General features: G+C 58.7%; 2 protein-coding genes across 25 annotated transcripts; both read left to right on the top strand.

Annotated features, from left to right (window-relative positions):
- The first annotated feature begins 18 nt into the window (after window positions 1–18).
- Window positions 19–12,073, top strand: LAMB2 (laminin subunit beta 2). Its single transcript, XM_006750188.3, has 33 exons — window positions 19–129; window positions 217–302; window positions 420–592; window positions 684–819; window positions 901–974; window positions 1,385–1,573; window positions 1,665–1,728; window positions 1,963–2,165; window positions 2,254–2,374; window positions 2,706–2,894; window positions 3,105–3,284; window positions 3,404–3,516; window positions 3,780–3,859; window positions 3,949–4,081; window positions 4,265–4,423; window positions 4,501–4,628; window positions 6,360–6,492; window positions 6,676–6,868; window positions 6,948–7,091; window positions 7,313–7,544; window positions 7,628–7,791; window positions 7,875–8,099; window positions 8,183–8,400; window positions 8,512–8,608; window positions 8,698–9,070; window positions 9,165–9,349; window positions 9,813–10,054; window positions 10,139–10,487; window positions 10,806–11,013; window positions 11,091–11,232; window positions 11,317–11,493; window positions 11,584–11,743; window positions 11,825–12,073. Exons 2-33 carry the CDS (start codon window positions 218–220, stop codon window positions 11,959–11,961), a joined length of 5,406 nt encoding a protein of 1,801 aa, XP_006750251.1. The 5' UTR covers window positions 19–129; window position 217; the 3' UTR covers window positions 11,962–12,073.
- A 180-nt stretch (window positions 12,074–12,253) lies between these two features.
- On the top strand, window positions 12,254–23,850 carry USP19 (ubiquitin specific peptidase 19). Of its 24 annotated transcripts, XM_081817215.1 has the most exons (28): window positions 12,255–12,430; window positions 13,939–14,198; window positions 14,461–14,496; window positions 14,668–14,796; window positions 14,883–15,016; window positions 15,091–15,393; window positions 15,505–15,727; window positions 15,852–16,008; window positions 16,117–16,188; window positions 16,304–16,419; window positions 16,522–16,742; window positions 16,833–17,028; window positions 17,113–17,246; window positions 17,355–17,513; window positions 17,598–17,708; window positions 18,203–18,313; window positions 18,393–18,494; window positions 19,240–19,380; window positions 19,473–19,591; window positions 19,854–19,991; window positions 20,091–20,404; window positions 20,494–20,619; window positions 20,708–20,924; window positions 21,008–21,160; window positions 21,258–21,418; window positions 21,500–21,678; window positions 22,471–22,588; window positions 23,354–23,850. In XM_081817215.1, exons 2-27 carry the CDS (start codon window positions 14,075–14,077, stop codon window positions 22,570–22,572), a joined length of 3,978 nt encoding a protein of 1,325 aa, XP_081673341.1. In that variant the 5' UTR covers window positions 12,255–12,430; window positions 13,939–14,074; the 3' UTR covers window positions 22,573–22,588; window positions 23,354–23,850. The 24 variants fall into 24 exon arrangements, with proteins under 24 accessions (XP_081673325.1, XP_081673329.1, XP_081673327.1 ...); XM_081817199.1 differs by lacking the exons at window positions 22,471–22,588; window positions 23,354–23,850 and adding an exon at window positions 22,699–23,209 and having other exon boundaries at window positions 12,254–12,430; window positions 15,094–15,393; XM_081817203.1 differs by lacking the exons at window positions 22,471–22,588; window positions 23,354–23,850 and adding an exon at window positions 22,699–23,209 and having other exon boundaries at window positions 12,254–12,430; window positions 15,505–15,721; window positions 16,528–16,742.
- The last annotated feature ends 2,518 nt before the right edge of the window (window positions 23,851–26,368 follow it).

The raw sequence follows: 26,368 nt of genomic DNA, 5'->3' as shown, positions 1-26,368 counted from the left end.
AAAATCCACTCCATGCTTTCCTTCTTGCCGTGCTTCTCAACTTTGCTCAAAGTCGCAGGACTCAGCTAGTGTAGGGGCCGCGGCCCGGAGGATTGAGTGGGAAATCAGTCGCGGACTTACGCGAGCAGGGTATGCACAGGACCCCAAGGGAGGGGGAAGGTGGGCACAGGCTCTGGACCTCTTATCACCCCTCATCTGGATTCCCCTCCTCTCCAGGATGGAGCGGGCCTCAGGGGACCGAGGGAGGGACCTGCAGGGACAGCCTGGGCCCTGGGAGCTTCGACTGGGCCTACTGCTGAGTGGTGAGAGGGCCTGGCGAAGGCCTGGGGTTTGTGGGATGCGATGGTGGGTCCTGGGGGAGCCAACCCTGGGGCTACTGGGTGGGAGCGCAGCAGAACTGGCTGACCCACTGTTCCCAGTGCTGGCCACCGCCCTGGCCCAGGCGCTGGCCCCCGATGTGCCAGGCTGTTCGAGGGGAAGCTGCTACCCTGCCACAGGTGACCTGCTAGTCGGCCGTGCTGACAGACTAACTGCCTCATCCACCTGTGGTTTGCATGGCCCCCAGCCCTACTGCATCGTTAGTCACCTGCAGGTGCGCCTGGGTGGGATGGGGTGACTGGGGGGTAGGGGGTGCTGCCGCTGCCTGAGACACTGACCCTGACCTTGACTCTGACCCAACCCAGGATGAGAAGAAGTGCTTCCTGTGTGACTCCCGGCGCCCCTTCTCTGCTAGAGACAACCCAAACAGCCATCGCATCCAGAATGTAGTTACCAGCTTTGCACCACAGCGCCGGGCAGCCTGGTGGCAGTCGGAGAATGGTGAGGCCGTAGGTGGGGCATGGGGTGAGCAGGGTTGCCCACCAGTAGTCTCAAGTCCCTGACCTCCGACTCCTGCCCCAGGTGTCCCCGTGGTCACCATCCAGCTGGACTTGGAGGCTGAGTTTCATTTCACGCACCTCATTATGACCTTCAAGGTGCCCGCATGTCTGGGAGCCTGCTTGAATCACCCTGCTTGGCTCCCCATTGCCCCTGAACAGAGTCCCAGCTCCTTAGCCCAGTCTTGCTGAGCTCATATGCTGTGTTCTGTCTGGCTGCATGGGAGGCTCCTTCGTCTCCCACACCTTCTGTTGCCTTCTGCCTCCAGGCCTTTGCCCATGCTGCCCCAACGTGAGGCTGGATTAGGTGCTGCCTCCCTGGGCCCCATGACCCCTGAGCCTTCCCCCAGAAGTGGCTACCCTCCCTGACTATTGCTTGGCTTCCAGTGGTCACCCCCACCTGTCCATGAGCTGCTTCAGGGCAAGCCCCAGCTGGGCAGGGCTCTCTTGATGGGCCTGGGCTAGACTTGAGTCCTGATATTCACTGATCAGCCATGCCCCCCACCCAGACATTTCGTCCTGCTGCCATGCTGGTGGAGCGCTCAGCTGACTTTGGACGCACCTGGCATGTGTACCGATATTTTTCCTATGACTGTGGGGCTGACTTTCCAGGAGTCCCACTCGCCCCACCACGGCACTGGGATGATGTAGTCTGTGAGTCCCGCTACTCAGAGATTGAGCCATCCACTGAAGGCGAGGTGAGAGCTGGGATCTGACGTGGGGCAGGAAGAGGGGGATGATGGGCCTGAGGCAGGGTCCAGTGTCTCTAATGGCTCCATGTCCCTCCAGGTCATCTATCGTGTGCTGGATCCTGCCATCCCTATCCCAGACCCCTATAGCCCATGGATCCAGAGTGAGTGTTCCTCTCTTTGAGCCTGGCACAGTCCCAGCGTCCGACTGGTGACTATTTGGGGCCTCAGTAGCTATTTTGGGTGCTTATTGGGGCAGGTGCCAAGTCCAATTTAGCTCATATAGCAGTAGACAGAAGGTCTCCCAAGGTGACCTTGGCAGCTGCAGCCCCTGAGTGGGCATGGGGCAACAAGAGCCTCCCTGGCCAGCTGGCTCCCAATCCTTTCCCCCCACTTAGACCTGCTGAAGATCACCAACCTACGGGTGAACCTGACACGCCTGCATACACTGGGGGACAACCTGCTCGACCCACGGCGGGAGATCCGTGAGAAATACTATTATGCCCTCTACGAGCTGGTTGTGCGTGGCAACTGCTTCTGTTATGGACACGCCTCGCAGTGTGCACCCGCCCCAGGAGCACCAACCCATGCTGAGGGCATGGTGAGGGACTTCAGCTGGCTGGAATAGGGCTGGGGGCAGGGACAGGCCTGGCTGGACAGTGCTGACCACTTGCCTCTCTGCCTCCTAGGTTCATGGGGCCTGCATCTGCAAACACAACACTCGTGGCCTCAACTGTGAGCAGTGTCAGGATTTCTATCATGACTTGCCCTGGCATCCAGCTGAGGATGGCCACAGTCATGCCTGCAGGAGTGAGTGAGGTCCTGGTCCCCGTAGCCCCAGAACACTGTGGCCTGGCTGTGCCATGGGTAGAACTTAGAGCTGGTTGGTCAAACGCCTAACACCCAGGCTATGTCCGAAGGGTGTCCAGGCCTTGATGCCCCTAGGGTCTCCCTTAACCCTCTTCCAAGTCTTCTCTGGTCAGGGGCCCAGTATGATGCTGAAGCCTTAAAGTATCTGAGCCCCCACCCACAAATTCTGGCCTGTGTCAGGGACCTGCGGTATCACTGGGACCCCTACACCCCTTATCCTCAGGACGTGGTCCCTCAACGGGCCTTTGTCCTGCCTTCCCCTCCCTCCAAGAGTGTGAGTGCCACGGGCACGCCCACAGCTGCCACTTTGACATGGCTGTATACCTGGCGTCTGGGAACGTGAGTGGAGGTGTGTGTGATGGATGTCAGCACAATACAGCTGGGCGCCACTGTGAGCTCTGCCGACCCTTCTTCTACCGTGACCCAAGCAAGGACCTCCGGGACCCAGCCGTGTGCCGCTGTGAGGCTGGGGTTGGGCATGGGAGAGGGAAGGCTGAGTCTGGGGTAGGAACTAGGAGGTCAGACTGCTGTCCAGGTTGCAGGGGTTTGGGGTGGGGGTGGGGGGCATAGGGTGGAGCCAGGCTGGGAATCCAGTGTCGGGGAGGCTAGGGAGATGCGTGGTGCTGGGCTAGTTGGGATAGGGTGACCCTGCATCTCTTTTTGCCCTCAGCCTGTGATTGTGACCCCATGGGTTCCCAAGACGGTGGTCGCTGCGATCCCCATGATGATCCTGCCCTGGGGCTGGTTTCGGGCCAGTGTCGCTGCAAAGCACATGTGGTGGGCTCTCGCTGTCAGCGATGCCGTGATGGCTTCTTCGGGCTCAGTGCCAGTGACCCTGCCGGCTGCCGGCGTATGTGCTTCTTGCCCTCGCTCCTGTCCTGACCTTAACCCTGATTTCTTACTTTTGGTCCAACTCAACACCAGCACTGCCACAGCTCCTCAGAGTGTGATGGGTCTCCTTCCCTGCAGGGTGTCAGTGTGATGCACGGGGCACAGTGCCTGGGGTCACCTCCTGTGACCCCAACAGTGGAACCTGTTTCTGCAAGCGTCTAGTGACTGGACGTGGCTGTAACCGCTGCCTGGTGCGACTGGAGGGGCTTGGGGGTCTGGGGTCCTGCACTTATCCGGGCTAGGAGGTGGTGTCTATGCCCCACTGGGTGGGTGCGGAGATCTTAGGGTCCATTCCTGGCTGAGAGGTCTCAGGTCTGGGAGGTGAAGGGTGGGAGCCATGGTCTAGGGACCGTGTTTTCACCAAGGGGTCGTAGAGGCTGAGAGCTGTCACTGGATTCCCGGATGGGTGGCAAGGGGGTCTGTTTCTAGCCCCCAGCAACCTCCTCTCCCCTAGCCTGGTCACTGGGGCCTGAGCCATGACCTGCTTGGCTGCCGTCCGTGTGATTGCGACGTGGGTGGTGCCTTGGATCCCCAGTGAGTGCTGTATCCGGGGTCCCAGGAGGGGTGGGGAAAGATCCTGGGCAGGATAGGGGGCCCTTCTTGAGTACCTGTGGGCTTCCCAGGTGCGATGAGGCCACAGGCCAGTGCCGCTGTCGCCAGCACATGGTGGGGCGGCGCTGTGAGCAGGTGCAGCCTGGCTACTTCCGGCCCTTCCTTGACCACCTAACTTGGGAGGCCGAGGACACCCGAGGACAGGTAGGGGGCAACGTTGGAGGGCAGGGCTTGGGTTGGAGAGGTGGAGTTGTGGGTGGTACTTGTCTGGGGAGGGTGTCCGGCCTTGGACAGGGCCTCGGCTGAAGAGCTGGGGTGTGAGGACAGGCTGCGGCAGAAGAGATGGTGTCTTACCTGAGCGCCCACCCTGAGCTGCATCCCTCCCAGGTGCTCGATGTGGTGGAGCGCTTGGCGACCCCTACTGGGACTCCATCCTGGACAGGCCGGGGCTTTGGTAGGCTGCAGGAGGGTCAGACACTGGAGTTCCTGGTGGCCTCTGTGCCGAGAGCCATGGACTACGACCTGCTGCTGCGCTTGGAGCCCCAGGTCAGACCCTGTGAAACCTGACCCAGAGCTGAACCTCCGGGTGTGGTAGCGTTTCCTTCATCATCCAATCCCACCAGGTCCCTGAGCAATGGGCAGAGATGGAAGTGACTGTGCAGCGCCCAGGGCCTGTGTCTGCCCACAGCCTGTGTGGGTATGTGCTGCCCAAGGATGACCACATCCCAGGGACTCTGCAACCAGAAACCAGGTGAGGGTACCAATGGTAGCATCTGTAATGGTGGAGGGTTGTGGGCCAGCCCTAATTCCCTGAAGGACACTTGGAAGACGCCGCTGCTCATTCATCTGTCCCTTGCTTCAAGTGCCTCCTCCTGAGTGCTGTTTGCCAGGTGCTGTTAGGCATGGCACAGGTCAGAAGAAGGAAGTAGAACATGTCCTGCTCTTTTAGGGGTTTGAGTTCCAGAGGCCTGTGGCAAGATTTAATGGGAAGCCATTCAGTGTCACTATAGGGAATGCCCACAGGGGAAAGGCAAGGCATCAGTGCATTCGGAGCAGGATGTGACTGGTCTGATAATTGTTTTCTTACATTTTGGGTAGTATTTTTTTCATGTATCTTTTTTCATCACCTTCTTTTTTAACGTTTTATTATTTAAGTATTCAAACAATACACGGAGTGGAGAGAGCAGTGTATAATGGGCCGTACCCATTATAGACATTTTACCAACTGCGATTTGCTTTTAACAAAGATCCCTCTACTTGAGGAGTGGAAAATAGACTTAAAGGTGGAGGCTTTTGAGTTAGCTGAGTGACAGTGGATTGGACAGAGGTTTAGCAGTTGATGTGACAAGATGATGAAGGTTCCAGAGGGTTCCAGCGGCAGAGCTGATGGTTCAGATATGTAGGAAGGAGAGAGAAAGTGGAAAGATGACTCTAGCGTTTTGGGCTTGTCATCTGGGTGAGGATTGGGCTCTTTACTGAGATAGAGACATAGGGAGAAGCAGTTCCGAGGTACTTAGGCATGGAGGAGAAGGCCAGTGGGTGGTTGGATTTCTGTGTCTGGAATTACTGGGAGGCCTCAAGTTGGAGATATAAATCTGGGACTTGTCACTAAAGGGTTAGGTCTAAATGAAATGACCAGAGAAAGGAAAGAGGGCCAGAACCAAGCTGTGGGGTGTTTGAGGCCAGTAGAGAAGGAGGATTTGGGGGTGGGGGAAAATCAGCAGTGTGGACAGGGTTCCAGAAGGGGAGAGAAGAGTGTCTCAGGAAGAAGGGTGCACTGCTTTCATTGCATGCCGCTGAATGCTGGAGCAGACAGGAACAGAGAGGAGGCTGCTGGGTTTGGCCACATGGAGGTCGTTGGTGAGCTTGGTACAGGCTGTTCCCATGCATGTTGGCATAAAAACTCCATTGGCGTGGGAGGCAAGAGTGGTGGCAGTGACCACAGTCCGGTTTTAGGAATTTGTTGGGCAGGAAAGCAAAGACAAGGTAAGAGCTAAGGGAGACTCAGGGATTGAGGGAAGATGTTTCCAAGGGAGATAAAAGAACCCTAGCATGGGTTTGCAGACTGATGAGAATAACCTAGGAAAGGCAGGGCCAGGTGGCGGGCGGGGATGATGTAGTCTTGGTGAAGAAGAGCAGAGATTGGAGGTCAAGGTTGGAGGAAGTGTGAGGGGGCCGTTAAAGAAAAATTGGCAGGTATTTGTGCCAGGGAAATGCTGTGTGGTTGCAAGGTTGTAGGGAGTGTTTTTAGAGATTGGTCTGCACAGGTATGGGATTCCAGTGAGGCATGTTTGTGGGAATCTCCTGTATAAATTCTCTGTCAGGCTTTCCAGCTGTCTGTTGGCATGACCCAGCCCAGCCTAGTGTCTTTCTTGGCCATTGATTTGGTTGCTGGTGTGCGGGGTGGGGAGGCCTAGGATGGTGGGTACAGGGTCCCTGGATGAACCCCATACCTGTTTTTACTCCGCCCCCCCCCGCCCAGGTATATGGTATTTCCCAGACCTGTCTGCCTTGAGCCTGGCATCTCCTACAAACTGCATCTGAAGCTGGTGCGAACAGGGGGAAGCGCCCAGACTGAGGCTCCCTACTCTGCACCCAGCCTGCTCATTGACTCGGTGAATAGCCCCTCTCCCCACACCGACCAAGAAGGCAGGGTGTGCGGGATGGGACCTGTAGCGGGGGCCGGACAGGAGGGGCCCGTGACAGAAGAGGCAGGCCCGTGGTGGTGCTCAGTGCTCTCTGGCAGTGCCGATAGCATCCTGGCTCTGGGCCTCACTCTTCCTTGCTCATTGCTTCAGCTGGTGCTGCTACCCCGTGTCCTGGTGCTGGAGATGTTTAGTGGGGGGGATGCTACTGCTCTGGAGCGCCGTGCCACCTTTGAACGCTACCGCTGCCACGAGGAGGGGCTGGTGCCCAGCAAGACCCCTCCCTCGGAGGCCTGCGCCCCCCTCCTCATCAGCCTGTCCGCCCTGCTCTACAACGGTGCCTTGCGTGAGTGTCTGTGCTGTGGGCTGGTGGGGCAGAGGTGTGGGGCCCCAGTCTGACTTGGCCCTCTCCCCCTGGCCCACAGCCTGTCAGTGTGACCCCCAGGGCTCACTGAGTTCTGAGTGCAATCCCCACGGCGGCCAGTGCCTTTGTAAACCTGCGGTGGTGGGGCGCCGCTGTGATCTCTGTGCCCCTGGCTTCTACGGCTTTGGCCCCACAGGCTGTCAAGGTAACTGCCTGCCTTTCTTCCCTCTTATTCTCTCTCCTCCCCACGACTGTCCCCCATCCTCCCTCCGACTGTGCTTCTTCCTTTCTCTGACTCTGAGTTAGGGCCCATACTCCCAGCACTGGGGCACTGGAAGTTCTCTTCGATTCCTTGACTTTCCTGCCCTGACCCCACCTAGATTCCCTCAAACCCCTTCCCTGGCTCAGCCTCTGCCTTGCCCCCAGCCTGCCAGTGCAGCGCCGAGGGGGCACTCAGTGGCCTGTGCGAGGGGACCAGCGGGCAATGCCCCTGCCGAACTGGTGCCTTCGGGCTTCGCTGTGATGGCTGCCAGCGGGGCCAGTGGGGATTCCCTAGCTGCCGGCCATGTGTCTGCAACGGGCACGCAGACGAGTGTGACACCCTCACGGGAGTTTGCCTGGGCTGCCGCGATCACACAGGGGGTGAGCACTGTGAAAGGTGAGCCTGGAGCAGCTGGGAGAGGGTGGGTGGGTGGGAAGGCTGCTCCGGGACCACATCTCTCCTCCTGTTGCTCCCCGAAGGTGCGTTGCTGGCTTCCATGGGGACCCACGGCTCCCATATGGGGGCCAGTGCCGGCCCTGTCCCTGCCCCGAAGGCCCTGGGAGCCGGCGGCACTTTGCTACTTCTTGCCATCGGGATGGGTACTCCCAGCAGATCACGTGCCACTGTAGGGCAGGCTACACAGGTGAGTAGATAGATAAGGTGCAGGCGTGGGATCAGGGTGGGGCAGCTGAACTGAATACTCATGCCTTCCCCAAATGTGGGCAGGGCTGCGGTGCGATGCTTGTGCCCCTGGGTACTTTGGGGACCCGTCAAGGCCAGGTGGCCAGTGCCAACCATGTGAGTGCAGTGGGAACATTGACCCCACGGACCCTGATGCCTGTGACCCCCGCACGGGGCAGTGTCTGCGCTGCTTACACCACACGGAGGGGCCACACTGTGCCCACTGCAAGCCTGGCTTCCATGGGCAGGCTGCCCGACAGAGCTGTCACCGTGAGTGTGGGATTGGGAGGGGATGGCGGGGGTCGGGCTCTGCTGCTCGGGCTCCCCTTGATTAATGTGCTTGACTGGCCCAGGCTGCACCTGCAACTTGCTGGGTACAGATCCCCAGCAGTGCCCGTCCACTGACCGCTGCAACTGTGACCCAAGTAGTGGGCAGTGCCCATGCCTCCCCAATGTCCAGGGCCCCAGCTGTGACCGCTGTGCCCCCAACTTCTGGAACCTTACCAGTGGCCATGGCTGCCAGCCCTGCGCCTGCCACCCAAGCCGAGCCAGAGGCCCCACCTGCAATGAGGTACAGGACCCTCCTGTGGATCCCTGGGTGGATGGGGCCAGCTGTCTGTCTCGAGTCTCAAGAGCTTAGCCTCTGATTGAGGCGCTGACCTCTGCCCTGTTCCCACTCTAGTTCACAGGGCAGTGCCACTGCCATGCTGGCTTTGGTGGGCGAACCTGTTCTGAGTGCCAGGAGCTCCACTGGGGAGACCCTGGGTTGCAGTGCCGCGGTGAGAGAGTCAACAGGGCCAGGGTGGCTGGGGGGCTTCCCAGGATGCCCCGCTGGCACCCTAATTCTGTGGTCTGCCCTTTCCCGCAGCCTGTGATTGTGACCCTCGTGGAATAGACACACCTCAGTGTCACCGCTTCACGGGGCACTGCAGCTGCCGCCCAGGCGTGTCAGGCGTGCGCTGTGACCAGTGTGCCCGTGGCTTCTCAGGGGTCTTTCCTGCTTGCCTGCCATGCCACGCATGCTTCGGGGACTGGGACCGCGTGGTACAGGACTTGGCTGCCCGTACACGGCGCCTGGAGCAGCGGGCACAGGAGCTGCAGCAGACGGGTGTACTGGGTGCCTCTGAGAGCAGCTTCTGGCACATACAGGAGAAGCTGGGGACTGTGCAGGGGATTGTGGGTGCCCGCAACGCCTCAGCTGCCTCCACTGCACAGCTCGTGGAGGCCACAGAGGATCTGCGGTGCGGATGGGCCTGAGGATACATGGAGGGATGGGGCGGAGACCCTGTGGACTAGGGCTGAAGCTTCTCTAAACACCACCCCCTACTGGCACAGGCGTGCAATTGGAGAGGCCACTGAGCACCTGACCCAGCTGGAGGCAAAACTGACAGATGTGCAGGATGAGAACTTCAATGCCAACCACGCACTGAGCAATCTGGAGCGAGATGGGCTTGCACTTAATCTCACACTGCGGCAGCTGGATCAGCATCTGGACCTGCTCAAGCATTCAAACTTCCTGGGTGAGCTGTTGGCCAGCGAGGCAGGTGGACCAGGGTTGGGTGATTTTCTTTTTTTTTTTAAGATTTTATTTTTTTGAGAAAGAGAGAGAGAGTACAAGCAGGGGGAGCGGCAGAGGGAGAGGGAGAAGCAGGCTCCCCGCCGAGCAGGAAGCCCGTTGCAGGGCTCGATCCCAGGACTCCAGGATCATGACCTGAGCCGAAGGCAGACGCCCAACTGCCTGAGCCACCCAGGCGCCCCCTTTTTTTTTTTTTTTTTAAGAGAGAGAGCGAGCAGGGAGGGGCAGAGGGAGAGGGAGAGAGAGAGTATCTTAAGCAGTTTCCACGCCCAGCGCAGAGCCCAACGCAGGGCTTGATCTCACGACCCTGAGATCATGACCTGAGCCAAAATCAAGAGTCAGACGCTTAATCCAGGCGCCCCGGGTTAGGTGATCTTCAGCTGACTGCCAGCCTCTGCCCAACGTAGGTGCCTATGATAGCATCCGCCACGCCCACAGTCTGTCTGCAGAGGCAGAACATCGTGCCAACACATCGGCCTTGACGGTGCCCAGCCCTGTGAGCAGCTCAGCAGATACTCGGCACCGGACAGAGGTGCTGATGGGTGCCCAGAGGGAGGACTTCAACCGCAAACACATGGCCAACCAACGGGCACTAGGCGAGCTCTCTGCCCGTGCCCGTTCCCTGAGCCTGACAGCCATAAATGAACTGGTAAGGCACAGTGTGAGGTGGGACATGTGGCTGTGGCTGTGGCTGTTCCTTCCACAGGGCCCTGACTTGTTCTGTGCCTGGCAGGTGTGTGGACCCCCGGGGGATGCACCCTGTGCTACAAGCCCTTGCGGGGGTGCTGGCTGTCTGGACGAGGATGGGCAACCCCGCTGTGGGGGCCTCGGCTGCAACGGGGCAGTAGCCATGGCGGACCTGGCACTGGGTCGGGCCCGGCACACACAGGCAGAGTTGCAGCGGGCTCTGGCAGAAGGTGGTGGCATCCTCAGCCAGGTGGCTGAGACCCGTCGGCAGGCAGGCGAGGCACAACAGCGGGCCCAGGCAGCCCTGGACAAGGCTAATGCTTCCAGGGGACAGGTGGAGAAGGCCAACCAAGAGCTTCGGGAACTTATCCAGAATGTGAAGGACTTCCTCAGCCGTGAGCCTCCCGTGTGGCCCAGGCCATGTGGTTGTTTTACCTGTGTCTGTGTTCATACTTGTGTCCCTGGGCTCATACTCGGGCCGGCACTGGACCTGTGTTTATGACTCCATGTCTAATCCCTCAACCCTTGCCCATATGTGGTCCTGAAGTCCATGACCCTGAGTGTGTGCTCACTTACAGTTCCTGTCCTTGTAGTTACATCACTATGCCTATTAAGAACCCCATATTCCATGTGTGGTCCCACACCCCGAGATTGTGTCTGACGCCCATGCCGGAGAATCTGTGTCCCTAAGCCCTTGCCTGTGTCCCCAATAGAGGAGGGGGCTGATCCTGATAGCATTGAGATGGTGGCCACACGAGTGCTAGAGCTCTCCATCCCAGCATCACCTGAGCAGATTCAGCACCTGGCAGGCGAGATTGCAGAGAGGGTCCGGAGCCTGGCGGATGTGGACACAATCCTGGCGCGTACCGTGGGAGATGTGCGTCGGGCAGAGCAGCTGCTACAAGATGCACAGCGGGCAAGGTCTGATCATGATCCTGGCCCCTATCCTTGACACCTGGTCCTGATACTTACAGGCCCTGATTCCCTCTCTTCCTCAGGAGCCGGGCTGAGGGTGAGAAACAGAAGGCAGAAACAGTACAGGCAGCACTGGAGGAAGCCCAGAGGGCCCAGGGTGCTGCTCAGGGTGCCATCCAGGGGGCAGTAGTCGACACACAGGACACGGAGCGGACCCTGCACCAGGTGTGGTCTCTCTGGGACATCAGTAGGGCAAGATTATGGGCACGCACCCATGGACCTGTTTAACCCTGGGTCCACCCGTAACAGGTGCAGGAGAAGATGGCAGGTGCGGAGCAGGCACTGAGCTCTGCAGGGGAGCGGGCTCAGCAATTGGATGGTCTCCTGGAGGCTCTGAAATTGAAACGAGCAGGGAATAGCCTGGCAGCCTCTAGTGCTGAAGAAACAGCAGGCAGTGCCCAGGGTCGTGCCCGGGAAGCTGAGCAGGTGGGTTGAGGCAGAGCCAGCTGGTGGGGGTTGGGGTAGAGGCCGGGGTCCACTGGGCCACCACGCTGACTTTGCCCTCTATATTCCCAGCTGCTGCAGGGCCCACTAGGCGACCAGTACCAGACAGTGAAGGCCTTGGCTGAGCGCAAGGCCCAGGGGGTGCTGGCTGCACAGGCGCGGGCAGAGCAACTTCGGGATGAGGCTCGAGGCTTGTTGCAGGCTGCTCAGGACAAGCTGCAACGGCTGCAAGGTGAGGACTGGGGTGGGTGGAACGCCAGAGGTGTGGGGCTTGTGGGAGACGGACCCTTCCGCTGAGACCTGCCCCTCCTAGAGCTGGAGGGCACCTATGAAGAGAACGAGCGGGCACTGGAAGGCAAAGCAGCCCAGCTGGATGGGCTGGAGGCCAGGATGCGTAGTGTGCTTCAAGCCATCAACTTGCAGGTCCAGATCTACAACACCTGCCAGTGACCCCTGCGCGATTCCTACCCCAGTCCCCAGCCCCGCCCCGCCCCCGTTACTGCCTCTGCATGGAAAAGTTCCTAGCCTGACCAGGCCCCCAATAAACCGCTGTGAATCCCCAGTGTGTCGTCTGGACTGTGATTTGGGGAGGGCGGGGTCTCTGGGCGGAACCTCAGGATGCCACCAGGGTGGGGCCAGGGCGAGGCCAAGGCACCGGAGCCCCGCCTCCTCCGTTCGGGCCCGCCCCGGAGCTACCCGCCGCCGCGTGCCCGCTCCCACCGGAAGTGCGTCACCAGCTAAGCGCTCAGCCACCCGCGGCCGTAACTAGAAGTCGAAACAAAACAAGCGGCTGAGGCGGCGGCGGCGGCGACGGGACGGGGGAGGGGCGCGCCGGAACCGGAACCGACCAGGCGCCGGAACCGGAACCGAGAGCGGGTTGCCAGGGCCCTAAGAGGGCTGGCGGCGGCGGCCTCGCTCGGTGAGTGGGACGGGCCGCAACTGGCCTGTCTGGCTGGAGCCAGGGAGGCCGCGACGCGGGCCCTGGGCTGCCTGTTCAAGGTCACGGGCCGTGCCAGCCTCGAACCCTCGAGCCCAGCGGCGTGCCGGGCCCACCGATGCAGGCGGGGCCGTTACTCTACGCCCGGGGTTGGCCTCCTGCCTCAGAGAGGGCTGGCGGCGAGCGAGGGCGCCTTCCTGGAGGAAGTGGTGGCGGGCCCAGGGTTTGGAGGCTGGAGCTGAGTCGCAGCCCGGTCGGGGCGCTGGTCTGTAGTCAGTAACCCCCGCAGCAGTATAGGCCGGCATGGTCTCTAGACGCCCCTTTCTTGTCTCGGTGTCCCCGGGAGAATGGGGAGGGACGCGACCTTAAGCCGGGGCCTGGTGCAAGGAGGTGGAGGGTGTCCACCCCTCGGCTCTGGATCTGTCGTCATTAAAGATCCAGCCCACTAGTCCCGCATAGAAGAACGTCCCTCTCTATCCCCTGCCACACATACACCTTGGGGAGCACAAAGTAGTCACTGTTTGCTCTGCTACCATCTCAGGCCAGGCTTGAGGCCGCCACAGGTCCTGGGTTCATGGTTCATCCCCACCGTTATCTCAATTTTGAGAACTTTATTTTGGATGGAAAAACAGTCCAGAATCTACGGGGGAGGGGGGGATCTGTGGGAAACTGGGTAGAAGGTCTCTAGCCCAGTGCTGATGAATGAGTGGACCTGGGAACGAAGGGGATGATGTCTGTTTCATTCTCAAACTGGATGCCTGTCCTGCTTTGGCTCTGGGGCAGGGTTGCTGCTGAAAGGGTAGTGTGACAGCCAGATATCCTTTTCACCCCAGCTTTTGCAGGCCCCTCTCTGCTTGGGACAGCAGTTGGAGAGAAAAATCCCTCCTGGGATGTAGGAAGAAAAACCAGGCAGTGCATAGGAACAGGTTCAGAGGAGGGTGGGAGCTGGCAGGTGGCAGGTGGAGCACCTTAACGCCAGAACCGTGCCTGGGCAGTGGCAGCGCCTGGGCTGAGCCTGTCTTCAGCCACGGAGCCTGGTCCCCTTGCTGCTTGATTGTCTTCTCCTTTCTGCCTTCCTCCTCCACCTCCTACTTCTCGGGTGGTGACTAAGCAGCCAGTGAGAGTGAGGAAAAGTGAGCACCCTGCTCAGAGGGTTACCAGCCCTCTGGGCTGGAGCCATGGCTCCTTTCCAGATCGGTTGAAGATCCTGGTTCCAGGCCATGGCTGCCTTTACCCGGCGCCTCCTCAGTGAGGCTCCCATCTTTGTGGGTCTGTAGGGCAGGCATCTAGGAGTCTCTGCCGGAAGTTGTTGTTGCTACTTGTATTGTTTATTCCCCCTTCAGAATAGTCTGAGAGTGTCCGGGGCTACATTAGGTGGTGGAGAGAGACTGCTCTGTAGGCTTGGTTGTATCCTGCGTTGCTGAGCCCTGGCTGTAACCAAGGAGCAAATTGTTGGGCCTTGGTAGTGATCACTGGTCCCTTCTCATTAGGCTGTCGGTTCCTTGTTGGAGAATTTGGCCACAAAGAGTTGCCAAGATAGCTGGGCCAGGAAGAAAGCGCCGTAGCCCTGACCCAGACGCCGTTGCCGACCCCGGGGCACTCTGGCTGTCGACCAAGCGGCTCAAGATGTCTGGCGGGGCCAGCGCCACGGGCCCAAGGAGAGGTCCCCCAGGATTGGAGGAGGCCACCAGTAAGAAGAAGCAGAAGGATCGAGCAAACCAGGAGAGCAAGGATGGCGATCCTAGGAGAGGTGATTGTGGCATTCCCAGAGTGCTTGTGGTCTCCTCCTCCACCCTGTTGAGCATACAGATTAGGGGCTGAGAGATGACATTTTTGCTCTTCCTTCTGTTTTGGTCTGATACTGAGAGAAGGACTCACAGCAGTCTGGGTAGAGCCTCAGCTTTAAGGTCTGTGTGCCTGGCTGAGATCCTAAAGTTGGTGCTTGTTGGGGTGGTGGGGTCTTGGAGCCTGCCTCCCCATCATCATTTCCCGGTTCTTTTTTTTGTTGTCAGGGTCAGCATCCTCTCGGGAGGAGCAGGCCAAAGAGGGTGAGTAATGAGTAGGCCTTTTGGGTGCTAGAGTGCTAAGGGCGAGGAGGGAGCACTGGGGCTATGGCCTTCATCTGGAGCAGTTCCGTTAGGGCTAGGTCTCTGGTACCTGTTTATCCCCATCAGGAATTTATGGAGACCCTCATACTCTCACTTGTACTCCTCCTACAGAGTTGTTGCTTGATTGGAGGCAGAGTGCAGATGAGGTGATTGTCAAGCTGCGTGTGGGAGCGGGTCCCCTGCGGCTGGAGGACGTGGATGCTGCTTTCACAGACACAGACTGCGTGGTGCGGCTTCCAGGTGCGTCCATCTGCCCCGAGCCCAGCAGTGTATTTGAAGCCTCTGATATTCCCCAGCCCAGCTCACTGCCCCTCCTCTGTCTCCAGGTGGTCGGCAGTGGGGTGGTGTTTTCTATGCTGAGATAGAAAGTTCTTGCGCCAAAGTACAAGCCCGTAAAGGTGGTCTCCTGCAGCTGGCACTGCCCAAGAAGGTGCCTCTGCTCACGTGGCCCTCTCTTCTGGTAAGTTCCACAGCAGAGTAGGGTAGGGATACCCAGTATGGTTGACAGGGCCTGACTGCTATTATCTTTGGTAGAAGAAACCTCTAGGGACCCAGGAGGCGGTTCCAGGGCTGCGGTGCCAGGAGAATGGGCAGGAGCCCTCTCCCATTGCCCTGGAGCCAGGCCCTGAGCCCCGTCGGGCTAAACAGGAGGCCCGGAACCAGAAGCGGGCCCAGGGCCGTGGTGAGGTAGGCGCAGGGGCTGGCCCTGGGGCCCAGGCGGGGCCCAGCGCCAAGAGGGCTGTGCATCTCCGCAGAGGGCAAGAGGGGGAAGGGTCCAGAGATGGGCCTGGACCCCGGGGTGATGCCCCCCCTTTCTTGGCTGAGACAGCCACCCAGGTGAGAGTGGGATACCTGTGGGAGATGGGAGGGTTGGGAAATGGACTGCAGTGGGGGGGGGCCACCTGCCAGACCTACAGCTGATCCTGCCCATAATCTTGCCACAAATAGGCCGAGGCTGAGGAACAGCTCCGGGTACCACCGCTGAACCCCCAGACCTGCCTCTTGGGCTCAGAGGAGAATCTAGCACTCTTGGCAGGAGAGAAGACCGTGTCCCCCAGGAATGATCCAGTCTCCCCAGCCATGGCCCGGAGCAGAGACCCTGAGAAAGGTGACCGTTCCAAAGAGGAGATGGCAGTGGCAGCAGATGCTATAACCTTGGTGGATGGTAAAGGTGGGGCTGGGGGTGAGCAGGCAGAGCCCTAGGTTGGGTTGCAAGGTTGGCGGGTGGATTGGGAATAGAACAGCAGTGGGCCAGAACCTGTCCTGGGTGGTGCTGAGCTGTGGTCTCAACGTAGAGCCGGAGTCCATGGTGAACCTGGCATTTGTCAAGAATGACTCATATGAGAAGGGGCCAGATTCAGTGGTGGTGCACGTGTATGTGAAAGAAATCCGCAGGGACACCTCTCGAGTGCTTTTCCGCGAGCAGGACTTCACGCTTATCTTCCAGACCAGGTGGGTGGGTGGGCAGGACATGGGGCAGAGGGTACACTTCAGGGAGGACAGTGTGTCTCATGCTCTTCCCACCCTTCCTCCTGCCCTGTCCCTGTTCTGCTTCGGCAGGGATGGAAACTTCCTGAGACTGCACCCGGGCTGTGGGCCCCATACCATCTTCCGTTGGCAGGTGAAGCTCAGGTGGGTGGTTCTCGGCCCCAGTACTATGCCTGTCCCACCCTGGGCTCCATCTCCCTGGCCCATCTAGCCCGACACCTACTCCACCTAAGTCCCTGAGTTCAGCCTTTCCCCACAGGAACCTGATTGAGCCCGAGCAGTGCACCTTCTGCTTCACGGCCTCTCGCATTGACATCTGCCTCCGTAAGCGGCAAAGTCAGCGCTGGGGGGGCCTGGAGGCCCCAGCTGCACGAGGTCTGCACACGAGCTCCCTTCATTGTCCAGCCCACATAACCTGGACCCCCACCCCCTGCCACATGCAGCTAACCACCAGCCCCCTCATTCCCCCTTTTTAAGGTGCAGTGGGTGGTGCAAAGGTTGCCGTGCCGACAGGTCCAACCCCTCTGGATTCAACCCCACCAGGAGGTGCCCCCCACCCCCTCACGGGCCAGGAAGAAGCTCGGGCTGTGGAGAAGGAAAAACCCAAGGCTCGATCTGAGGACACGGGGCTGGATGGTGTGGCGGCCCGCACCCCCATGGAGCATGTGGCCCCAAAGCCAGAGCCACACCTGGCCTCAGTGAGAATCCTGGGATGGGAAGGAGAGGGCCAAGATAAGAAGCTGGAGAGCCTCAGGGCTGCTCTCTCATGCCCCTCCTTGCTCCCACAGCCCAAGCCCACATGTATGGTGCCCCCGATGCCCCACAGCCCCGTGAGCGGAGACAGTGTGGAGGAAGAGGAGGAGGAAGAGAAGAAGGTGTGTCTGCCAGGCTTTACTGGCCTTGTCAATCTAGGCAACACCTGCTTCATGAACAGTGTCATTCAGTCTTTGTCTAACACTCGGGAGCTCCGGGACTTCTTCCACGGTGAGAGCAGGGCCGGGAGCCCAGGGCCGTGGGCAGAGGGGATACCTTTCTCTGCTCACACCTCTACTTGGCTTCTGTCCCTAGACCGCTCCTTTGAGGCCGAGATCAACTACAACAACCCACTGGGGACTGGTGGGCGTCTGGCCATTGGCTTTGCTGTGCTGCTCCGGGCACTGTGGAAGGGCACCCACCATGCCTTCCAGCCTTCCAAGTTGAAGGTGATCTGTGGCCTCTCCCACCCTGGCTAGAGAGGGTGGAGAAGGCTCGCCAGCTGGGTACATGGTGGGTGTTGGGGCTCCATGCTCACACTTGGCCCCTGCCTCCAGGCCATTGTGGCGAGCAAGGCCAGCCAGTTCACAGGCTATGCGCAGCATGATGCCCAGGAGTTCATGGCTTTCTTGCTGGATGGGCTGCACGAAGACCTGAATCGCATTCAGAACAAGCCCTACACAGAGACCGTGGACTCGGATGGGCGGCCCGATGAGGTCAGGGTTGGGGGCAGAGGTGGGCATATGTCATGCACATCCCAGTCCCCAGGTCTCCTTGATCCTCACCACTCTGCTCCTCAGGTGGTGGCTGAAGAAGCATGGCAGCGGCACAAGATGAGGAATGACTCTTTCATCGTAGACCTATTTCAGGGCCAGTATAAGTCGAAGCTGGTGTGCCCTGTGTGTGCCAAGGTGTGAAGGGATCCCCAGAAAAGCGGCCCCTAGCTTGGCCTAGCTAGCCTGGGTCAAATTGGGGTTGGGGGGTGGGGCATGTGCATCTTTAGATGTTGTTTGAGCAAAGAGGCTGATAGGCCTTCAGCTTCTTTGTGGGCTGCAGAGGTCAGGCTGGGTAGCTTTCCAACTGAGGTAAAAGGGGTGTTTGGGCTCAAAGACAGCTATAAGGTGGGGCAGGGGTAAGGGTAAGATTGGAAAGACACGTAGGGTACGAGTGAGGGGCAAATTGATACGTGGCAAGGCTGAGCAAGGCCTCAATTGCTGGAAAGAGGGAATATTCTCTCCTGGTGGCCCTCCTGGTCTGGTCTGTCCAGTATTCTCAAGCCGGAGAGTTTCCTGGTTGGCCCTGAGGCCCTGAGAGCCATCTGAGTGCCTGGATTGGGCTCCCTGGGCGTGAGCATCCTGTCCCCCACTCCCGGTACAGCCACCTAGTGCCACTTGTGCATCTGCAGGTCTCCATCACTTTTGACCCATTCCTCTACTTACCGGTGCCCTTGCCACAGAAGCAAAAGGTTCTCCCTGTCTTCTATTTTGCCCGGGAGCCCCACAGCAAGCCCATCAAGGTGAGAAGTAAGCTCCTATTTTTGGGCAATCCCAAACACCCTGGCCCACCTCCCCCATGGACTCTACTCTTGTTACCAGTTTTTGGTGAGCATCAGCAAGGAGAATTCCAGCGCAAGTGAAGTGTTGGACTCCCTCTCTCAGAGTGTGCATGTGAAGCCTGAGAACCTGCGTCTGGCTGAGGTAATCTGTCCTTCCCCAGGCTTTTAGGCACGTGGATACGTGTATGTACTTAGAGCGCAGAGGCACGTGTGAATGGTCATTGGCATCTGATCTGTACACGTACCCACGAATGTGTGTGTGACTGCCCGAAACCCATAGGTGTGCTAGGGCTTGAGGCATGAAGCCAGGCATTTGGACTGTGCAACACACATGCCCTCAGTTCCCCGGGTTGCCATCGTCGGAGTTTACTCCCCCTTTTGGTGGGGACCCTCCATCTTCATACAAGGAGCTGGAGCTGCAGGACTATCTTTCTAGCAGCTATGGTTCTCCCTCTATCCTGCTGCTCCCTCACAGTATCCCAGATTTGGGTGCTAGTCTTTCCCAAAAGTTCCTAGCTTCCAGCCTGGAGGTGCTCTTTTCTTTGGGGATAAAAGTGGGAAGGAGCCTTTCTGATGTGGCTCCTCCACAACAGCCATGGTGCAGTCTCAGCAGGGCGCCACTAATTGATAGAGTGGAGGCCCCCGGTAGGGAGTGCTGGTTTGGTTGCTACCTTTCCCGGTACTGGCTTTCAGGCTCTCTGATGCACCAGGCTACTTACTCTGTTGGGCACGGAAGCTGGTGCCAGCAGAGGCATATGCTGCTTTGGGGCCACAGTCCCCACCCTGCTGCCCACACGCAAGTTCAGGGCCAGGTCTCCTTGTGCGCTGAGGCAGGGCTAGAGAAAGGGCTCGTCCTCACGTAGGATCTGTGTGTTCTCTGTCCCCAGGTGATTAAGAATCGTTTCCACCGTGTGTTCCTGCCCTCCCACTCACTGGACACTGTGTCCCCATCTGACACGCTCCTCTGTTTTGAGCTGCTATCCCCAGAGTTGACTAAGGAGCGGGTGGTGGTGCTAGAGGTGCAGCAGGTAAGTGAGGACCAACTTGATGGCACAAGGCCCCGTGGGAGGGGGGCATTCTCACCCGAGCTGGCCTTGCTGAGCCAGACACCCTGCCCTAGCGCCCCCAGGTGCCCAGCATCCCCATCTCCAAGTGTGCAGCCTGCCAGCGGAAGCAGCAGTCAGAGGATGAGAAGTTGAAGCGCTGTACCCGGTGCTACCGTGTGGGCTACTGTAACCAGTGAGGAACCCCTCATCTCCCCCTCCCTATCCCTCCTCTCCACGTTTCACTTGCCACCCTACCTCCTCTCCCCATAAAGGCACATGTTTTAAGCCCTCCACTTAACTATTCTACTCTGCCAGGCTCCGGGGGCGGCGGGGGGGGCGGGGGGTGGACAGAGCAGGGCTGGTGCGCGCAGTTCCTAAGGCCAGAGGCTAGCTCCCAGTGGCGAGGCATAGGAGGTGGGGCTGAAGCCCTATTCTTAGTTCGCCCTTCTCTCCAGGCTCTGCCAGAAAACCCACTGGCCTGACCACAAGGGTCTCTGCCGCCCTGAGAACATTGGCTACCCATTTCTGGTCAGTGTACCTGCCTCACGTCTCACTTATGCTCGTCTTGCTCAGCTGCTAGAGGGCTACGCCCGGTAAGTGCCCAGTGGTTGGATTAGGGTGGGGTAGTTGGGGGAGCAGAGATGCCAGGTAGGCTTGTCCGGATTCTTACTTGCCTTGCTGCCTGTTGCCAGGTACTCTGTGAGTGTATTCCAGCCACCCTTCCAGCCTGGCCGTATGGCCTTGGAGTCCCAAGGCCCTGGCTGCACGACACTGCTTTCCACTAGCTGCCTGGATGCTGGGGACAGTGAGAGGGACCCGATTCAGCCGCCTGAGCTCCAGTTGGTGACCCCTGTGGCTGAGGGAGACACAGGGGTCCCACGGGCATGGGCGGCCCCTGACCGGGGCCCTGTGCCCAGCACCAGTGGAGTTTCTTCTGAGGTGCTGGTCAGTGGGCCTGTTGAAGTTGGCTCCTTGCCGGCTGGTGAGAGAGTGTCTCGGCCCGAAGGTAAGAGTCTGTTAGAAGGCTCTGCAGCCGGGGTAGGGGAGGTTGGGGGAAGCTGATTTAGGTCCTGGTAGGTAGAAGAGCTCTGATAGTATGTTTTTTCACAGCTGCTGTGCCCGGATATCAGCACCCAAGTGAAGTCATGAATGCCCACACACCCCAGTTCTTCATCTATAAAATTGACGCATCTAACCGAGAGCAGCGGCTGGAGGACAAAGGTGTCTGAGGCTGTGGGTAGGAGCCATGGGGTGGGTTGGGCTGGCCACTCTCCATAGCTACATGACCCCTCTCCCTGCCCATGTCTAGGAGACACCCCCCTGGAGCTGGGTGAGGACTGCAGCCTGGCTCTAGTCTGGCGGAACAATGAGCGCCTGCAGGAGTTCGTGTTGGTAGACTCCAAGGAGCTGGAGTGTGCTGAGGATCCAGGCTCTGCTGGTGAGGCTGCCCGTGCTGGCCACTTCACTCTGGACCAGTGCCTGAACCTCTTCACCCGGCCTGAGGTGCTGGCACCTGAGGAGGCTTGGTGAGGACGGGGCGGCAGGCAGGTAGTGGGGCAGGGTGGGGTGGAGATCTGCTGGTCTTGACCCCACCTCTGTCCGCTATCAGGTACTGCCCGCAGTGTAAACAACACCGAGAGGCCTCCAAGCAGCTGCTGCTGTGGCGCCTTCCTAACGTACTCATTGTGCAGCTCAAGCGCTTCTCCTTCCGGAGTTTCATCTGGCGTGACAAGATCAACGACTTGGTGGAGTTCCCTGTTCGGTGAGCACTGAGCCCTGGTGCCGTAGTCAGGGCATGGGCAGGGGTAGCATCCTGGGTACCTTTTGACTTTCTCACCTTTCTCTGGCTGGGACCACAGGAACCTCGACCTGAGCAAGTTCTGCATCGGTCAGAAAGAGGAACAGCTGCCTAGCTACGACCTGTATGCCGTCATCAACCACTACGGAGGCATGATCGGCGGCCACTATACCGCCTGTGCACGCCTGCCCAGTGACCGCAGCAGCCAGCGCAGCGACGTGGGTGAGGGCACCCGCAGCCAGCAGGACAGGTGGTAGGGGTGGCGGTGCAGGTTATGTTCACACTCTTCCCACCTCGCTGTAGGCTGGCGCTTGTTTGACGACAGCACGGTGACGACAGTAGACGAGAGCCAGGTCGTGACGCGTTATGCCTATGTACTCTTCTACCGCCGGCAGAACTCTCCTGTGGAGAGGCCCCCCAGGGCAGGTCACTCTGAGCACCACCCAGATCTAGGCCCTGCAGCTGAGGCTGCTGCCAGCCAGGTGAGGCATGGGAGAGGCTGCGCAGGCTAGGGAGCTCCGCTCACAGACGGGAGGGGGTGGGGCACAGCCTCCTCTCCTCCAGCCCTCGGGCCCTGGAGGCTTGGGATTCATGATCCTCTTACATCAGAGACCCAGCTGGAGGGATCCCCATGTTGTAGTGACACTTATAAAGGTGCACACACACCAGCACGTTGCTGTTGGTGTGCATATAGGCGCCCTCTTGGCACAGGCTAAGTAGCTGCTCTGAACCTCACTGGGTAGAGGGATGCCATAGACAGACTGTATGTTACATTCTCCCAGCTTCCCTCTGCACCTTCCTCACATGCCAGCCAGCCCGCAGACCCTCACTTGTCATAACTCCTTTGTTCTGATGTGCACTCAGGACAGGGCCTATCCAGGCTGGCCATGGGCTAGGGTGGCCGCCACCCTCTCTGAGGTGAGCGTCTGTCTCTGCCCAGCCCTTGGGATCTTCTATCCCTCACTGACATGGGGTGCCATAGGCCTGGTGGGTGGGCACAGCTGCATCTCTTTTCTGGACTGGTTTCTTCCTTGCTATCCTTTCCTCCCTTGAGCCCTCTCTGCTCAGATGCAGAGGAATCCCGATAGAAGACAGCGGTCACAGTCTATCTGGACATGGGTGGGAGGGAGCCAGATTACTCGGGTTGGCAGCTCTATCCTCCATGAGCTCCTCTGTGGGAGCCCCAGGCTAAAGAACCGACCAGCTGACTGTCTCCCCCCTCCCCCCGGCCAACCCCTATGGGAAGCTGCATGTCAATTGGGAAGCTTCTTTAGGGGGCCACAATGCTGTCAAGATTCGCCTGCCTTGGTGCTCTGTCTAGACAACCCTGCGAATGGTCCACTTGGTTCCCGCCTGCCCACCTCCCTGCTGCTTGACTTGGGTTGTGTAAGGGTTAGTGCCAGTCACTTTGGGAGGGACTTCCGTGGCTAGGGGTCTCGGGGACACTGGGTCCCTCCCCACCCCCTGCCCCAGGTGCTGATGGCCATTTCCACACACTGTAGGCTTCCCGGATTTGGCAGGAGCTGGAGGCCGAGGAGGAACCAGTACCCGAGGGGCCTTTGCCCCTGGGTCCCTGGGGGCCCCAAGACTGGGTGGGCCCCCTACCACGTGGCCCTACCACACCAGATGAGGGCTGCCTCTGGTACTTTGTTCTGGGCACCGTGGCAGCTTTGGTGGCCCTCGTGCTCAACATGTTCTATCCTCTGGTATCCCAGAGTTGCTGGAGATGAGCTCGCCTGCAGGCAGCTGCTGTGAGCTGGCTCACCTGCCTGCCCACCAGGCAGTGCCTGCCTCTGTGGTGGGGATCACCTCTGGGCTTGGGCCTCAGTGTGTGCATCTGGTGGGAGAGGGTGGAGAATGTGGCTCCTGCAAGGGCAGAGCATCCTAGGGTGGGTATCCGTTCAGCTGTCTGTCCGTTCGTCCTGCTGCTCTGACCCTTGGCCTGGGACTTAGCCCGGCCCAAACAGCTTCCTGTATTTAAAGTGTTAATAAAGTGAGACTGTTCAGGCCCGATCTTGTCTCTCTGTCTCAACGCCGCTGCTGTCTGCGTCTGCCCTGGGACCCTCCCTTGGGTGCCGGGGCTCTGAGCCAGCACCCCCGGGATGCCAGGCAGCATACCGGGCAGCCCCCAACCCCTGTCCTCATATTCTGTTGCAGGGACTAGGCCCTGGCCAGGCCCCCGAGATGGCCCCCACGCGGACAGCCCCTGAACGCTTCGCCCCCTCTGTGGACCGCCCAGCCCCCACCTACAGCAACATGGAGGAGGTCGATTAGCAGGTCCCTGGCTGGTGGGGTGGGGTGGGGACTGGGTTTGGGGAATCCCCGACAGAGGGCCAGCTCTTTACCGCTTCTCCTTCTCTAACCCAGAGGACACTGGCTTCATCAGTGGGGGTTGGGGGGTATGATTGAGGTGGGAACCTCACAGGTTGGGCCCTCTTCTCAGCTTGACCCCCCCCAACCCATGGGCCTTGGCTTCTCCAGCCACCCCCAGTGCAGCGTGATTTGATTCTCAGTTGTACCTTTAATTCTTTCTGACTCGCATCATAAACGTTATAATTTTATTCTAAAAATTGTAATTTTTTTTTTTTTTTTGCATTTTGGAAGTGATTGCTGCTGTTTAAATATATTTTAAAAATAAATGATAAATAAGCAGACTTAGTGACTGTGATGCACCAGGTGCTGTGGCCACCCCTCCCCATCCTCTGGGGGGGGGGGTTGTGTGTGTGTGTGTGTGTGTGTGTTAAAGACCCTGAAAGTGCTCTGGTCTGAGGAGAGATGGTGGGGTCCCACCTCAGCCCCTATGGGTCACGAAGCCATCAGTTTTCTGGGGCCTACCCGCTGCCCTTTGATCCTGCCAGTTCTGGGTCTCATGTGGAGGCAGCTGTGTTCAGCATCATTGTCAATACTTCATACCTAAAGAGTGGATGAGTACCCCCAAGAGGCTCTAGAAGCTGGGGTCAAAGGTGCAGGCACTGGAATAGCCTGGGGCTGACAGCCAGACAGCGGGTCAGGGAGGACTTCTTGGGGAACAGAAAGCACTGGGAGTACTGTCTTCCTTCTTTTCCTAGTATCAGGTCTTTCTTTGCTGTAGTCTGAGCACCATCTGGATCCCTTAGTGGAGAACAGCACAGGAGAAAACGGCTGTGAGGAGAGAGATCCTGCTCCAAAAGGAGGACAGGCAGTGAGCCCAGAGCTCATCTTGGCTGCCTTCATGTGGGAGGGAAGGTGCAGAGTCCTGGCAGGCCATTTCTTCCCTTAAGTCCCTGAGACCTTGGCTCCTGGCCTTTGCCCCAGGCTGTTCACCCATAGTGAGTCTGCAAGCTTGTCCTAGTTTCAGAGCCTCTGTGACCTTGTACATAACACATAGCAAGGGCAAATCTTGTGAAGAGCTTTCTTGCCTCTCTTCATGGATAATGCTACTTCCTTCTCTGTCCTATTGCTTAAGGGTAAGCGTGGGTGTCTCCAGCCAGAGGAGATGGGGAGCAGAGGTACTCATGAGGTGAACTGTTTAGATAAGCCAGAAAGAGTATAAAGGTAGGCAGAGGGTGGGGGAACAGGATCTTGGCAGCCCTGTAGATCCATCCCTGCCCCAAGCCTCTGGCACCAGTCTTTTTATTTATTTATTTATTCATTCATTCATTCATTCATTCATTTATTTGACAGAGACACAGTGAGAGCAGGATCACAAGCAGGGGGAGAGGGAGAAACAGGCTTCCCGCGGAGCAGGGAGCCCGACGTGGGGCCCGATTCCAGGACCCTGGGATCACGACCTGAGCAGACGCTTAACAACTGAGCCACCCAGGCGCCCCCTCTGGGGCCAGTCTTACAAGAAACTCAGCGTATGGGCCCTGCTAGTACACCTTAGCCTCAGTTGGAGTTAGGGGTGGCGGCAGAGGGAGCTCCTGCAGAAAGCTACCCCTGTGACCAGTGTTGGCTTTTTCTTATGGGAACATGGCACAGGGGTAGTGTAGGTTTGCTGGCTATGGAGTGGAGCCTGGAGAGCTGGGTGTGAGAGCCTGCAGAAACGGCGGAATTGCCAAGCTGAGTGCTGGTGCTGGCATACTGTTGGAGGGCCTGCTAGGTATGGGCTACAGCAGGATTGTACTGGGTCTTTACTGTGTGCAGCCCCAAGTATCTAGCCACTGGTGGTCTGCTTGTACTGGGAGCACTGATCAAGGAGCTCTGTCTGCCCCTGACCATAGCCCAGCTGCTATTGCGTCTGCCATATAACCCTTCTATGGCATCCGCACTATGGCCCCCACTGCCTCTGTCCTGCCAGCCCCAGGACCCTGCCTCTTCCCATGCCACAGCTGGGCCTTGCTGACTGCTGCCTAGCTTTTCTCCTTGATCATCTTTTTCTTGATTTTCCTTGAAGTAGTGCCAAGGGTCCATGCAAACAAGCCAGCCCCTGGGCTGGGCCATAAAATGTCATGGCTCTATTCTGTGCAAGTCATAGGGCTCCAGAAGACTGGCTAGCCTGCCACTGCCTCTTGTGGCATTCTTGGTAGCATTGGTGGGGCCACTGTCTCATCCTGTGACATGGAGCCACAGGATTCCCAGGGTAGGCACCATGAGAGAACCAGAAAAGGGAATGTAGGCCCTGACTCCATTGAGGGAGCCATCACCAGACCTGCAAGACTCAGTGGTGATAGTGATGGTGCTGTAATAAATCCTTTGGTGGCATCAAGTACAGAGGGGACAGTGGATGTGGCAGGCACTGTGCTCATCATAGGCACCTTTGTTGTGGGCTAGGTACCTGCAGCTGTGGACTCAGCACAGGGGTGGTGTGGCTGAGACTCTGCTTCGTGGTGCCTGTCTACCACCACACTCAACGCCTGCACCTGGCCTTGCCTGGGCTGGACATCAGGCTGGAGTCTTGGGAGCCAAGACACAGAACTGGACTGAGATATTGATGCAGTGTGTGGCCCTGGGCAGAACCTGGATGTGGTCATCATGGGGGACCCAGATGTAGGCCCAGAAATGGAACTTGGTCATTAGTGGGATATGGCCACAAAGCAGGACACAGAATATGGGTAGATTGCGGTCAGTATCCTGCCCCGTTCTTGAAGGTCCTCAAGTTACTAGTGATACCAAAGCCTCAAAGAGCCTGAGTTCCAATCCCAAATTTGGGGATCTTCTCACCATCCCAGCAGCTCCAGTTCCACAAAGAAA

The sequence above is a fragment of the Leptonychotes weddellii genome, chromosome 1 (assembly GCF_054177405.1).
Source record: "Leptonychotes weddellii isolate Sample4059 chromosome 1, ASM5417740v2, whole genome shotgun sequence".
Lineage (NCBI taxonomy): Eukaryota > Metazoa > Chordata > Mammalia > Carnivora > Phocidae > Leptonychotes > Leptonychotes weddellii.
Note: the sequence above shows the minus strand (reverse complement) of the source record. Positions and strands in the feature narration are given on the sequence as shown.